This window comes from Pristiophorus japonicus, chromosome 1 (assembly GCF_044704955.1).
Source record: "Pristiophorus japonicus isolate sPriJap1 chromosome 1, sPriJap1.hap1, whole genome shotgun sequence".
NCBI classification, from domain to species: Eukaryota; Metazoa; Chordata; class Chondrichthyes; family Pristiophoridae; genus Pristiophorus; species Pristiophorus japonicus.
The window spans coordinates 393490115-393505557 of record NC_091977.1 but is presented as its reverse complement, the minus strand read 5'-3'; the positions used below and the strand labels follow the sequence as shown (position 1 = coordinate 393505557).

The 15443-nt window shown below is 47.3% G+C and overlaps 1 protein-coding gene across 1 annotated transcript in view; it reads left to right on the top strand.

Annotated features, from left to right (window-relative positions):
• Positions 1–15443, top strand: part of LOC139274607 (extracellular sulfatase Sulf-1-like) — a 547728-nt gene that overhangs the window by 344045 nt on the left and 188240 nt on the right. Inside the window, exon 5 of the mRNA XM_070891301.1 lies at positions 1586–1825. Coding sequence (XP_070747402.1) covers positions 1586–1825 — 240 coding nt within the window. The remainder of the gene's footprint in view (positions 1–1585; positions 1826–15443) is intronic.

The window sequence follows — 15443 nt, the reverse complement described above, 5'->3', positions numbered from 1 at the left end:
CATTACCACTGTTTCACTGATTTCAAATTTCCAGGTTCATGCTATCAGAATATATACTGGCAGAATTCCACGTTTAAGGCATCAAAATATGCCTTATTTATTCTAAAGGGACTAAATTCACCAGGTTTACAGTTGCAAACTGGATCCAAGCCAGATTCCACCCCCGCACACCCCACCTCCCCCACTTTGTTAACAAGTCACAACTGGAATCCCATGCAGTTTAACTCCTGCCATATTTGTGCTCTTTTCTTCAACTTAGCCACATTGAATTGTTGAAGTATTGAAGTATTTGGTCCTGGGATCATCCTGTGCATGTACAATCATCAGTAACGATGTTAGGTATCATTGCAGGAGGTATACATTCTGAGCTATTGTATTTAAAGTTTGGATTTGTGGCACAGGCAAAACAGTCTTATTGCAAGGAATTCTTTGCATTGCCTCAAAGCCACCTTCTGACTGCTCCAAGCAAACATACTTCCTATATGTGTTTCTACCCACATTAGCAATTCAAAAGACGTTTATATAAGGAAGCATTTTCTGTAGAGTGTTAATAGAGCTTTCATGCTGGTAGGCGCTTCTCAGTGTAAACGGGCCTATAGTCACAAACAAAAGCCTGCAAAAGGTTTGAGTAGCCTGGGAAAAAATGAATAAATTGCATTTGTGATTAGTTTAAACTGTCTGCCTAAGCAGATGGTAAAACAGTCAGAAGTTGCTGCTGAAGTCTGAATGACTTGCAGATTTACACAGAACTATGGGTGACTCTGAAAAGATTTGGTTTACTTTTCACATCATTCTTTCTTATTATGTTAAAGTAAAGATTCCCAGAGTGACTGTTTGTTATTCATAAAGAAATGCCACACACAACGAATAGACCAAGATTGCAGGCTCATGTTTTACAATGAATCTAAATTCAAAGGGGTTACTTTGTGTTAGCGGAATCTAACAGGGAAGGTTTCCTATATTCGTTATTTCTAGCGAAATCGTAATAGTATTGGGAGGAGATCTTTCCCCAAAAGAGAACAATTATGTGTCAAACAAATTTGTATTGAATTAAAAATGTTTTATACAAACAGTGGTTTATATTAAATAATCCATGATATTTGTAGCTGCTTCATTGAGTGATTTTGGGTCAGAATGGTGTCTTGGCATCAGCTGCTTGCACGGAACTTGCAGGTGTGTTCTCCCCGATGTCCTGCCAATATTTATCCCTGAACCAACATCACTAAAACAGATTATCTGGTCATTATCTCATTGCTGTTTGGGACCTTGCTCTGCGTTAATCTTCTGCTTGAGCGGTCTCAGGACAGTTCCAGCAGCTTCCCTTCTGTTTGAGCGGTCCTGCCATGTTTCCTACCTAACAACAGTGAGTATACTTCAAAAGTACTTGATTGGTTGTGTAGCACTTTGGAACGCCCCAAAGTCATGAAAGACGCTATATAAATGCAAGTCTTTCTTTTTTCTTTCTTCTGAATATTTATATTCATTACAAACAAATAGGCACCGTAATCAACTGAAGAGTGATACCAAGTGATTTTTAAGGACAGGATCTTTCCATTACTGTTTTACTGACTCTTACACTTTTTAGGTTCACTGCAGGTGATGAATAAAACCAGAAGGCTCATGGAGCAAGGCGGTGCTCACTTCACCAATGCCTTTGTGACGACTCCAATGTGCTGTCCTTCCCGATCTTCCATGCTAACAGGAAAATATGTCCACAATCACAATACTTATACAAACAACGAGAACTGCTCCTCACCTTCCTGGCAGGCGATGCATGAACCACGCACATTCGCAGTGTATTTGAACAACACAGGCTACAGAACAGGTCTGTAATACCATCAGTAATCTGCTAGTAGAGAACTTTTGCTCTTAATGATTTCAATATATAACATTACTTTTAGTACTAAATACAAATAATGGAGGAAAAATTTGTGTACGCCAAGAGAATTGTCGGTATCACCAGCAACTCAATTTAATGGCCGCTGAAAGTGGCCGCAGCACTACCGGCCAAAATTTTGCGTTGAGGGCTGGCGATATGTAGCACAGCACTAACTTACCATGCAACACCATCCCGGTGACATTAGTGGAGGCCTCCGACCCAAAGTCCCCGTCCACAGTCGGCTTTGCTGCTTCTTACAGCCTCTGGGAGCAAGGCTGTGGAGTTCGCAAGGAATTGTAGGCAAGTAAAGGGGCTATGAATTAAAGGGGCAATGCATTCAGAACAAATAAAAATTACAATGCAGTGAAAATATGCAGCTTTCAGCCCTTACTGCCTTTCAATAAAAAAATTACCATTAACAATAAGTCCCAAATGGGATTCTTTAGCACTTCATAGAATCATAGAAATTTACAGCATGGAAGGAGACCATTTCGGCCCATCGTGTCCGCGCCGGCCGACAAAGAGCTATCCAGCCTAATCCCATGTTCCAGCTCCTGGTCCGTAGCCTTGTAGGTTACGGCACTTCAAGTGCACATCCAAGCACTTTTTTAATGTGGTGAGGGTTCCAGTTCATTGATATCTTCCTGCAGTCTACAACTTTCTTCTTCATTATCAACCACATAGCCGATTTTAGTATAATTTGCAAATTTCTTAATCATATCCCCTACATTCAAGTCTAAATCATTGCTGTATACCACAAAAAGCAAGGGACCTAGTACCGAGCCCTGCAGAACCCCACTGGAAACAGCCTTCCAGTCACAAAAACACCTATCAACCATTATCCTTTGCTTCCTGCCTCTGAGCCAATTTTGGATCCAACTTGCCAGTTTGCCTTGGATCGTATGGGCTTTTACTTTCGTGACCAGTCTGCCATGTGGGACCTTATCAAAAGCCTTGCTAAAATCCATATACATTACATCAAATGCACTACTCTCATCGACCCTCCCTTGTTAACTCCTCAAAAAATTTAATTAAGTTAGTCAGACACGACCTTCCCTTAACAAATCCGAGCTGACTGTCCTTGATTAATCCGCGACTTTCTTAATTTATCCTGTCCCTCAGAATTTTTTCCAATAATTTTCCCACCACCGAGATTAGACTGACTGGCCTGTAATTACTCGGCCTATCCCTTTGTCCCTTTTTAAACAAAGCTACCACGTTAGCAGTCCTCCAGTCTTCTGGCATCACACCTGTAGCCATAGAGGATTGGAAAATGATGGTCAGAGCCTCTGCTATCTCCTCTTTTGCTTTTCTTAACAGCCTGGGATACATTTCATCCGGGCCTGGGGATTTATTCACTTTCAAAGCTTCTAAGCCCTTTACTACTTCCTCTCTCACTATGTTTATTTCATCTAATATTTCAAACTCCTGCTCCCTGATTGCAATGTCTGCATCGCCCCTCTCTTTTTTGAAAACAGACGCAAAGTATTCATTAATAACCATACCCACGTCTTCCGCCTTCACACACGGATTACCTTTGTGGTCTCTAAAAGGCCCCACACTTTCTTTAGTTATCCTCTTGCTCTTAATGTATTTATAAAACATTTTTGGGTTTTCCTTGATTTTACTTTCCAACATTTTTTCATGCTCTCTCTTTGCTTTCCTCAAGTCCTTTTTAATTGCACCCCTGCACTTTCTATACTCCTCCAGAGTTTCTGCAGTATTGAGCCCTCGGTATCTGTCATAAGCCTTCCTTTTTTTCTTTATCCTATCCTGTATGTCCTACCCTTTTTCTTTAAGGGAACATATTTGCTCTGAACCCTCAGGATCTCCTTGAATGCCTCCTACTGCTCTGACACTGATTTATCTTCAAGTAGCCGATACCAGTCCACTTTGGCTAAATCCCATCTCAGTTAAATAAAATTGTTTTTTCCCCAATTGAGAATTTTTATTCCTGGTTTATCTACCCTAAGTCTAACTGAATTATGATCACTAGCACCAAAATGCTCTCCCACTGATACCCCTTCCACCTGCCCAGCTTCATTCCCTAAAACTATGTCCAGAAACATCCCCTTCCTTGTTGGGCTTGTTACATACTGACTAAAAAAAGTTCTCCTGAATGCATTTTTGGAATTCCACAACCTTTATATCCTTAACACTAATTTTATCCCAGTTAATATTTGGGTGGTTGAAATTCCATACTATTACTGCTCTATGGTTTTTGTACTTCTCAGAAATTTGCCTACATATTTGCTCTTCTATCTCTGTCTGACTGAGGGTCTATAGTACACACCCAGCAGTGTGATCGCCTCTTTTTTGTTCTTCAATTCAACCCATATGGCCTCATTGGATGATCCTTCTAACATATCATTCCTCCTCACAGCTGTAATTTTTTCTTTAATCAATACTGCGACTCTTCTTTTTTACCCCCCTCTCTATCCCGTCTGAAAACCCTGTAACCAGGAATGTTGAGCTGCCATACCTGCCCTTCTTTCAGTACTAGCTGTGATGCTGAACAGTTCTGGTCTCCATATTATTAAAAAAGGATTAATCTGTGTCTTTGTTACCTCCAGACTTGATTATTCCAATGCACTCTCGGCTGCCCATGTTCTAACTTGCAACAAAGTGTTGCTCACTCATTGCCCCTGTGCTGGCCCAGAAGAGGCGAAGGCCCAGGGGCAGCACGGGCCAGCCCACACTGCGATATGTGTGCGCGCTCAGTCTGTGCAGCAGAGCCGGTCTCCAGTTAATCCTTGCCACTGGACCAAGACCTAACTCTGTCAAGCCCGTGTGGTGGTTGGTGTGCAACGGCCACCACACGTTAAAAAAAATCCAAGCACAGGCATCTTCCACCCTTCACGATGTAGTTCTGGATCTGGAATATTAGGTCCTTAATTGAAACACCTGTGTACTCATCCCTTTTTTGGTGCGGAAGCAAGTCATCCTCGCTTCGAGGGACTGCCTATGATGATGACTAGCTGTAATATCGTACTCCCAAGTGTCTATCTGTGCTCTCAGCTCATCTGCCTTATTCCCCATACTCCTTGCATTGAAGTATATACCATTTAGCACTGCCAAACTCCCTTGTTGTCGATTTTCTAGCCCTTATTTCCTCTGTCTTCAAAATTCACTTTCTATTTTTTTGCTTTCCAATTTCAGCTTTGCTTCTCTCCCTTCTGAATCTATTCTCAGGTTCCCATCCCCCTGCATAGCTAGTTTAAATCCTCCCCAACAGCACTAGCAAACCTCTCTGCGAGGATATTGGTCCCGGCTCTGTTGAGTTGCAACCCGGCCGGCTTGTACAGGTCCCATCGCCCCTAGAAACGGTCCCAATGCCTCAGGAATCTAAAGCCCTCCCACCTACACCAACTCTCCAACCACACATTCATCTGCTCTATCCTCCTATTTCTGTACTCATTAGCATGTGGCACCAGGAATAATCCAGAGATTACTACCTTTGAGGTCCTGTTTTTTAATCTCTCTCCTAGCTCCATAAACTTTGCCTGCAGGACCTCATCCTTCTTTCTACCTATGTCAGTGGTATCGATATCGACACAGCCTCTAGCTGTTCACCCTCTTCCCCAGAATGTCCTGCAGCCGCTTGGTCACATCCTTGACCCTGGCACCAGGGAGGCAACATACCATCCTGGAGTCAAGTCTGCAGCCACAGAAACGGCTGTCTGCTCTCCTAACTATCGAATCCGCTACCACTATTGCTTTTTACTCTTCTTCCTCCCCCGCCATGCAGCTGAGCCACCCGTGGTGCCGTGGACTTGGCTCTGGCTGCACTCCCCAGAGGAACCATCACCCTCGCCAGTACTCACAACAGAATGCCGGCATTCCGGGGACTCCTGCACTACCTGCCTGGTCCTCCTCTTCTGTCTGGCGATCACCCATTCCCTCTCTGTCTGCACACTCTTAAGCAGCGGGGTGGCCACCTCTAGAAACGTGCTATACACGAAGTTCTCAGCCTCGCGGATGCACCGCAGTGACTTCAGCTGCTGCTCAAGCTCCGAAACACAGATCTCGAGCTGCCATAGCTGTGACTCTTCCTGCACATGTGGTCGTTCAGGCCACGAGAAGCGTCCAGGGAACTGAGCTGTCCTGCCATATCTTTATTTAATTGACTAAGAACTAATTTAACAGAAATAAACTTAAAATTAAAAAAAAGACTTACCAGCTACTCAGCAATCAGCTCCTTCCCTTGTGCCGACATTACTTTTTTTACTCTGACGCCACTTTCGAGTTCTGCTTCTGTTGAGTTGCTCCCAGCTCAGCCTTCACTCTGTGCTCCTTTTATCGCTGCTGCCGCTCTCGCTCTGCTTCCGCTCGGAGCTCACCCAGGTCCATTGCCGAATTTCCTTCCGAACCTCAAAAAATGGGAAAAGTGCTGCAGCACTAACACAAATGGCTCAGCAAGCCAGGAAGAGACACCCAGGGTCTCGCATGTAACACTCCAGTTTTGTGCAGGGGGTCAACACTGCAAGAGAGGTTCTCTACCCACAGGGACCAGGAGGACCTCCAGAAAGAATGATGTGATATCAGATCACCGAGATGGTCACTGCAGCAGTGTCGCCCCCACCATGTGGATAATAAGTACATAAGAACAATAGAAATAGGAGCAGGAGTAGGCCATATGGCCCCTCGAGCCTGCTCTGCCATTTAATACGATCATGGCTGATCCGATCATGGACTCGGGTCCACTTCCCTGCCCGCTCCCCATAACCCCTTAATCCCTTATCGGTTAAGAAACTGTCTATCGCTGTCTTAAATTTATTCAATGTCCTGGCTTCCACGGCTCTCTGACTCAGCGAATTCCACAGATTTACAACTCTCTGAGTGAAAAAAATTTCTCCTCATCTCAGTTTTAAATTTTATTCTAAGATTATGCCCCCTAGTTCTAGTCTCCCCTATCAGTGGAAACATCCTCTCTGCATCCACCTTGTCAAGCCCCCTCATAATTTTATACGTTTCGAATTCTTCTGAATTCCAATGAATAGAGGCCCAACCTACTCAACCTTTCCTCATAAGTCAACCCCCTCATCTCCAGAATCAACCTAGTGAATGTTCTCTGAACTGCCTCCAAAGCAAGTATATCCTTTCATAAATATGGAAACCAAAACTGTACGCAGTATTCCTGGTGTGACCTCCCCAATACCCTGTATAGCTGTAGCAAGACTTCCATGCTTTTATACTTCATCCTCTTTGCAATAAACGGCAATATTCCATTGGCCTTCCTGATCACTTGCTGTACCTGCATGCTACTAACCTTTTGTGTTTCATGCACAAGTTTCCCCAGGTCCCGCTGTACTGCAGCACTTTGCAAATTTTTCTCCATTTAAATAATAACTTGCTCTTTGATTTTTTTCTGCCAAAGTGCATGACCTCACACTTTCCAACATTATACTCCATCTGCCAAGTTTTTGCCCACTCACTTAGCCTGTCTATGTCCTTTTGCAGATTTTTTGTGTCCTCCTCACACATTGCTTTTCCTCCCATCTTTGTACCATCAGCAAACTTGGCTACATTACACTTGGTCCCTTCTTCAAAGTCATTAATATAGATTGCAAATAGTTGGGGTCCCAGCACTGATCTCTGCGGCACCCCACTAGTTACTGATTGCCAACCCGAGAATGAACCATTTATCCGACTCTCTATTTTCTGTTAGTTAGCCAATCCTCTCTTCTTTCTAATATATTACCCCCAACCCTGTGAACTTTTATCTTGTGCAGTAACCTTTTATGTGGCACCTTGTCAAATGCCTTCTGGAAGTCCAAATACACCACATCCACTGGTTCCCCTTTATCCCACCCTGTTCGTTACATCCTCAAAGAATTACAGCAAGTTTGTCAAACATGACTTCCCCTTCATAAATCCATGCTGACTCTGCCTGACCGAATTATGCTTTTCCAAATGTCCTGCTACTGCTTCTTTAATAACGGACTCCAACATTTTCTCAACCACAGATGTTAGCCTAACTGGTCTATAATTTCCTACTTTTTGTCTGCCTCCTTTTTTAAATAGGGCCATTACATTTGCAGTTTTCCAATCTGCTGGGACCTCCCCAGATCCAATGCCCAAAGAAGCTTCATGACCTCTGATCTGTGGTCAAGGTCAGTGAATGCATCTTCAAGAGCCGTCTCCTACCAACTGCACTAGTACCCTCATAAACCGCTCCATGCACGACCCCCCCCACCCTCCACGATCCCTCACCCACCAACAAAGTGTACCAATCACGAGGTAAATCTCCCATTCCTAGCCTCATCTCAGCCCCTTGGAGTGCTGGCCATTCTTGGCAGGGCCATGGCTCAGCTTTTGGCCAGTGGCGGGGCTGAAAGGATACAAGATGCTGGTATCATCATGCATTATCCTCCTTCCTGTTTTCCCGCCCTCCCCTCATCATCCTTGCACCTTCCTCATTTCACACACCAAAGAAATGCAGCCTGGCCAGCCAGTGGGTGACCAAAAAGAGAGAGAGGAGAGTGAAGAAGAACAAGAAGAAGATTGATTTGACACTCCCAGACACCAGTTCCTCATGGTTGACCAGCAAGGCCATTTGCAGTGTCCCCCACTGAAAGTCAGCAGCATTCCACCAGCTATGCTGCAGCCACTGGGGTAGCACTGCATGACATCACTAGGATAGGTAAAGGCACACACAAGACAGTCACTAGGAGAATGCATAAGGCAATGAGTTGATTTCTTGATGTCATATTGGATGGATAAATGTATAAAGTTGGGTTGGAAAGTTTGCTTTGTGGTGACTTTTATTTCAGCATCGTGGCCAAGAGGACGCTGTGATGGTCAGTAACAGAGGAAAGGTAAGTTGTGGGGCTAATGTTGTGGTTGTGTTCACTGGTACGGCAGGTGGATGATTCCATCCCGGATATTCTGGCCATAAAGGGGCTGTCTGGGTTGCATCCTTCCTTCTGCTTCTTCCTCTTTGTATTCCTCCTCTTCTGCTTCTTCTGTTTCTGTGTCTTCCTCTTCCCTCTGAGTAGATGTTGTAAATGTGACATGACAGCATAAAACGCTGGAAATACCTAGCTGGTTTTGCAGCATCTCGACCTGAGATATGAACTCTGTTTCTCTTTCTATGGATGTTGCCTGACCTGTTGAGTATTTGCAGCATTTTCTGTCTTCTCAGAGGCCTTCCTTACTGTTATGTCTTGAATAAAGATTCAGACTAGATACTGCAAGCTCAAAGTAAGGTGTGACCGTAATCCTTTATTGCAGATCTCAGAGTGCCTCTCCAGCCTGTGAGGCCCCCTTATACAACGGTGCTCCCAAGGGATTCCGAGCCCTCTGGTGGTTAGACATGGTATTTACAGGTTTACAGACATAACAACACCCCCCCTCCCCAAAAAGTCAATAGTGTAACTATTTACAATGTGAGTCGATCTGGGGCCTTCCTTTCCCTGGTTGATCATCTCTGTGCAAATGCTGGTTTTGGTGAGTCGTTTGTTGGGCCCTCGCTGGGCTACTGCGCAGCTGGCCTTGCTGGACTGCTGAGGGTGGTGAGTCCTGCTGGTGATGGGTTCTGCTTCATGGTCAACCGCTGAGTTGGTTGCCACTTATGTGTGTGTGTTGGAGGGTCGAAAAACTTGGAGTCTATTGTGGGTTGTTCTGGATAGTCTGTAAATATGAGTTTGGTTTGGTCCAAGTGTTTCCTGCAGGTGAGTCCATTTGAGAGTTTGACCACAAACACCCTACTCCCCTCTTTGGCCAGAACAGTGCTTGGAAGCCACTTGGGACCTTGTCCATAGTTCAACACAAATACAGGATCATTTATCTCAATTTCGTGTGACACAATTGCGCGATCATGTATTCTGTTGAAGCCGCCTGCTCTCTACCTGTTCGTGTAGATCAGGGTGTACTAACGAGAGCCTTGTCTTAAGTGCCCTTTTCATGAGCAGTTCGGCGGGAGGGATCACAGTGAGCGAGTGGGGTATTGTGCAGTAACTAAGCAGGACTCGGGATTAGTGAGTCTGCAGTGAACCTTCAGTTACCTTTTCAAGCTCTGCTTGATTGTTTGAACTGCTCGTTCTGCCTGACCGTTGGACGCTGATTTAAATGGGGCAGATGTGACACGTTTGATCCCATTGCGGGTCATGAACTCCTTGAACTCGGCACTGGTAAAGCACAGCCCATTGTCACTTACAAGGATATCAGACAGGCCGTGCGTGGCAAACATGGCCCGTAGGCTTTCAATGGTGCAGCGGACGTGCTTGCCGACATTATCATGCATTCAATCCATCTGGAGTACGTTTCTACAACCACTAAGAACATTTTTCCCCAAGAATGGGCTTGCATAGTCGACATGGACCGTGGACCACGGTTTGGAGGGCCAGGGCCATAAACTTAGTGGCGCCTCCCTGGATGCATGGCTTAACTGTGAACATGTGTTACATTTGTGCACACAGGGCTCTAAGTCTGCATCGATACCGGGCCACCACACGTGGGATAAGCTCTCACTTTCATCATTACGATGCCAGGGTGGGTACTGTGGAGATCACTGATGAAAGTGTCCCTGCCCTTTTTTTGTACCACCCTACCTGATTACCCCATAGGAGGCAGTCTGCCTGTATAGACATTTCATCTTTGCACCGCTGGTACGGCTTTATTTCCTCCTGCATCACTAACGAGACACGAGACCAACTCCCGTGGAGCACACAATTTTTTATTAAGGACAGTAAGGGGTCCAGGTTCTAATCTGTCGGGCGGTAACAGGTGATTGCTCACTCTCGAATGCTTCCATTACCATGACTAAATCTGCGGACTGTACCATCACCACCCGTGGTGGGCAACGGCAGCCTACTGAGAGCATCGGCACAGTTTTCTGTGCCTGGCCTGCAGCGGATGGCGTAGTTGTATGCAGACAACATGAGCGCCCATCTCTGGATGCGGTCCGCTGCATTCATATTTATCCCCTTGCTTTCAGAAAAGAGGGATATAAACGTGTTATGGTTGGTTTCCAATTCAAATTTGAGACTGAACAGATATTGATGCATTTTCTTTACCCCGTAAACACACGCTAACGATCATTCTTTTTCGATCATACTGTAGGCCCTCTCGCCCTTAGACAGACTTCTGGATGCATAAGCAACCGGTTGCAATTTCCCAAATTCATTAGCTTGTTAAATACACACCTGACCCCGTACGATGACGCATCACATGCTAGTACCAAACGTTTACATGGATCGTACAACACAAGCAATTTGTTTGAACATAACAGCTTCCGAGCTTTCTCAAAGGCATTTTCTTGGCTTTTACCACATAACCATTCATCTCCTTTACGCAGTAAAGAGTGCAGGGGTTCTAACAATGTGCCAAGACCCGGTAAGAAGTTACCAAAATAATTTAGCAGTCCTAGAAACGACCGCAGCTCCGTCACGTTCTGTGGTCTCGATGCGTTCTTGATTGCCTCTGTCCGCCGCGATTCTTCTCCCCAGGAACTCCACTTCAAGCGCCAGAAAAACGCATTTCGAGCATTTTAGCCTGAGCCCCACACGATTAAGCTGACTGAGAACCTCCTCCAGGTTCTGCAGGTGCTCGACGGTGTCCCGACCTGTAACCAAGATGTCGTCCTGGAAGACCACGGTGCGTGGGACCGACTTCAGCAAGCTTTCCATGTTCCTCTGGAATATCACCGAAGCCGATCGAATCCCAAACGGACATCTGTTGTAAATGAGACCTTTGTGCGTGTTGATGCAGGTGAGGCCTTTCGATGATTCCTCCAGCTCCTGCGTCATGTAGGCCGAGGTCAAGCCCAGCTTCATGAACGTTTTCCCTCTCGCCAGCGTCACAAAGAGGTCGTCTGCCTTCGGTAGCGGGTATTGATCCTGCAGTGAGAAACGATTGATAGTTACTTTATAATCACCACAGATTCTGATGGTGCCGACTCCCTTGAGGACTGGAAGAATCGGACTGGCCCACTCATTGAATTCGATCGGTGAAATAATGCCCTCTCGTTGCAGCCTGTCCAGTTTGATCTCCACCCTCTCTCTCATCATGTAAGGTACCGCTCTCCCCTTGTGATGGATGGTTCGCGCCCCCAGAATCAAATGGATCTGCACTTTTGCTCCTTGGAACTTCTCGATGCCTGGTTCGAACAGTGAGGGGAACTTGTTTGGGACCTCAGCACATGAGGTGTCATCGACAGACGAAAGCGCTCGGACATCGTCCCAGTTCCAGCGTATCTTTCCCAGCCAGCTCCTGCCGAACAGCGTGGGCCCATCGCTCGGTATCACCCAGAGTGGTAACTCGTACTCCTCTCCATCGTAGGAGACCTTTATGGTAGCACTGCCGATTACGGGAATCAGTTCCTTTGTGTACGTTCTCAGTTTAGTACAAATGGGAGTCAGGACTGGCCTTGAGACCTTACTGCACCACAATTTATCTTTTTGCTCATTATGGACTGGCTTGCGTCCGTGTCCAGCTCCACGAACACCAGGAGTCCATTTAATTCAACCTTCAGCATTATCGGGGGACAATTTGTGGTAAATGTGTCCACCCCATATACCTCTGCCTCCTCAGTCTGAGGCTCTGGTTCGTCGTGATCCACCATGGATCTGACCTCCTCTGCAACATGGTGGTTTGTAGGATTAGCAAGGTTTGCAGCTCGCTTGCACATACGTTGGCGGTGTCCCATTGTTCCACAGCCCTTGCAAACGTATCCTTTGAAGCGGCATGAATGGAAATGATGATCACCTCCGCAGTACCAACAAGGTGTCAATGGCCTTGTATTCACCACTCTTGATGGTGGACTCTGAGTCATCTGCGGACATGCAGCTGCAGACGTGTAAGCCCTGCCCTGTACATTTCGATTCGAAAACAACGTTACTTTGTTCACAGTACTTGCAGCAGCACTCGTGTGCTAAGAAACCTTTTTGGTATTGTCGCGGGTGGCGATAAACGCCTGTGCTATCGCTAAGGCTTAACCTCAAGGTTGGGGTCTCTACAGTCAAAAGTTTGCGAAGTATTACTTCATGGCCAATGCCAAGTACAAAGAAGTCCCTGAGCATGTAAATTCGCAATGTTCTGCAAGGCGCCTTAGCTTGGCGACGTAGCTCGCCACTTCCTGACCTTCAGACCTCTTGTACATGTAGAACTGATACCTCGACATCAGAACGCTTTCCTTCCGGTTTAGATGCTTCCGGACCAGTGTGCACAACTCATCGTACGACTTGTCTGTGGGTTTCGCTGGAGCGAGCAGATTTTTCATGGGGCCATACGTTGGTGCCCCGCAAACGGTGAGGAGGATCGCCCTTCGTTTGGCAGCGTTCGCTTCTCCTTCCAGCTCGTTGGCCCTGAAGTATTGGTCGAGTTGCTCCATGAAGGTTTCCCAATCATCTCTCTCTGAAAATTTCTGCAGGATGCCCACTGTTCTCTTCATTGTATCTCGTCGCCAGTTGTTATGTCTTGAATAAAGAGTCAGACTCGATACTGCAAGCTCAAAGTAAGATGTGACTGTAGTCCTTTATTACAGATCTCAGAGTACCTCTCCAGCCTGTGAGGCCTCCTTATATACACGTGCTCCCAAGGGATTGTGGGATCCCTTGGGACTCCAGGGGATAGGCCCTCTGGTGGTTAGACATGGTATTTACAGGCTTACATACATAACACTTACCATCTGAGGCCTTGTAAGCATCCAACAGCACTTCCTACAAACTTAAAAAAAAACTTTTAACATCTGTTGCAGGAGGCCACTACTTAAATAAAATCAAAAAAACGTTTAAATGCAAACTGAAAGAGATGTCAGTCTTTTTGTATGCTGCGTTTCCCTGGGGTGGTTATGACCCAGCGCTGAACCCAATGCTTGGGTCGAATTTTGCAGTGGTGACATTAAATCGGCCATCACTCTTTTACCACTTTTTTCCAGTTCAGCCTCCGAATTTTTAGCCAAATATTTTTAAGTGTATTGGATGCACTGATCGTTTAATTAAAGAAAATAGAATGGACAACACGTGATGACGTTTTGAAACTATTCCAACATGTGAGCTTCATGGGGAAGATTGGGATCTATCAGATGAGGAATGGGTGAATAATCTAACAGTGATATAATGCAGTTATATATTTGCAGAAGAAGGTCTTTTATCTAACTCTTCAAGGAGATAATAAAAGAGTCTCAAAGGTAAAAATTCTGGCAGTGCCATTTTATAGTTGGAAAAGACTTGCATTTATATAGCACCTTTCACGACCACTGAACATTTCAAAGTGCTTTACAGCCAATGAAGTACTTTTGGAGTGCAGTCACTGCTATAATGGGCCCAAGTTTCGGTTCGCGCCTAGAACGACACAGCCCCGACCTGGACGCCTGTTTTTCGCGCCACAAAGTGCGCCTAAAAAAAACTTCCAGATTCTCCGGCTCCCTGCTGGTCCTCTTGGGCCGGGCGCGGCGCAGCACGAGCTGTAGGGGGCGGAGCTAGGTCCCTGCGCTGAAAACAGTGCCGGGACCTCTGCACATGCGCGCTACAGTGGGCGCGCATATGCAGTAGCTCCAAGTGCCCAAAACTGTGTGGGAGGGGCCCGAAGCACGCAGCCCCTAGCCCTGGCCAAATGGGCTCACTGGGGCTGCGTGCATAAGGCTCCTCCCACGCCAAGCTCCTGCTTCCTCCCGACCGGACTCGACTCCCGCTTCCCCCCACCCCCGGACCGGACCCGACCCCGACACCGACCCGACTCCCGCTTCCCGCCCCCCCGCCCCTGGACCGGGCTGGACCGACCCCCCGGACTGGACCCGATCCGCACCCCCACCACCCGACCTGACCGCCCTCCCCCCGCCCCTGACACGAACCGACCCGCTCTCCCTCCCCCCACCCCGACCCGAACCAACCCAACCTCCATCCTCCCTCCCTCCCCCCCGACCTGACCCGTGCTCCCGACCACCCCCCCCGGACCGAACCCGACCTGACCCGCGCTCCCCCCGACCCGACCCGCGCTCCCGACCCCGGACCCCGGACCCGACCCGACCCAACGCCACCTACCTGTAAATCTGGTGCTGGGGACCGGGTCCTGCCCAAAGTCTTGGGCCCGGCCGGGCCCGGCCCGTTCAGCCTCCCCCCCCCCTTCTCCTTACCCCCCCCTTCTCCTTACCCCCCTCCTTCTCCTTCCCCCCCTTCTCCTTCCCCCCCTTCTCCTTCCCCCTTCTCCTTTCCCCTCCCTTCTCCTTTCCCCTCCCTTCTCCTTCCCCCCTTCACCTTTCCCCCCTTTCCCCCCCTCTCCCCTTCCCCTCTTCCCCCCCCTTTCCCCCCTTCCCCTCCCCCTTCTCCTCCCTCCTCCTCCCCCTTCCCTCCCTCCCTCCTCTCCCCTTCCCTCCCTCCCTCCCCTCCCCCTGTCCCCCTCTCTCCCCTCCCCCTGCCCCCCCTCTCTCCCTCTACCCCCCTCCTCCCCCTCCCCTCGCTGTCAGAAACACAGACAGACAGAGAGTGAGAGACACACACAGACAGACAGAGAGATAGAGACACTGACAGAGACACACTGGGGTGGGGCATCCCAGCACGCTGTTGGAGGACTCCCGGTGCTGCAGTCGGTAAGTAGAAAATGTTTTATTTATTGATTTAAAAAA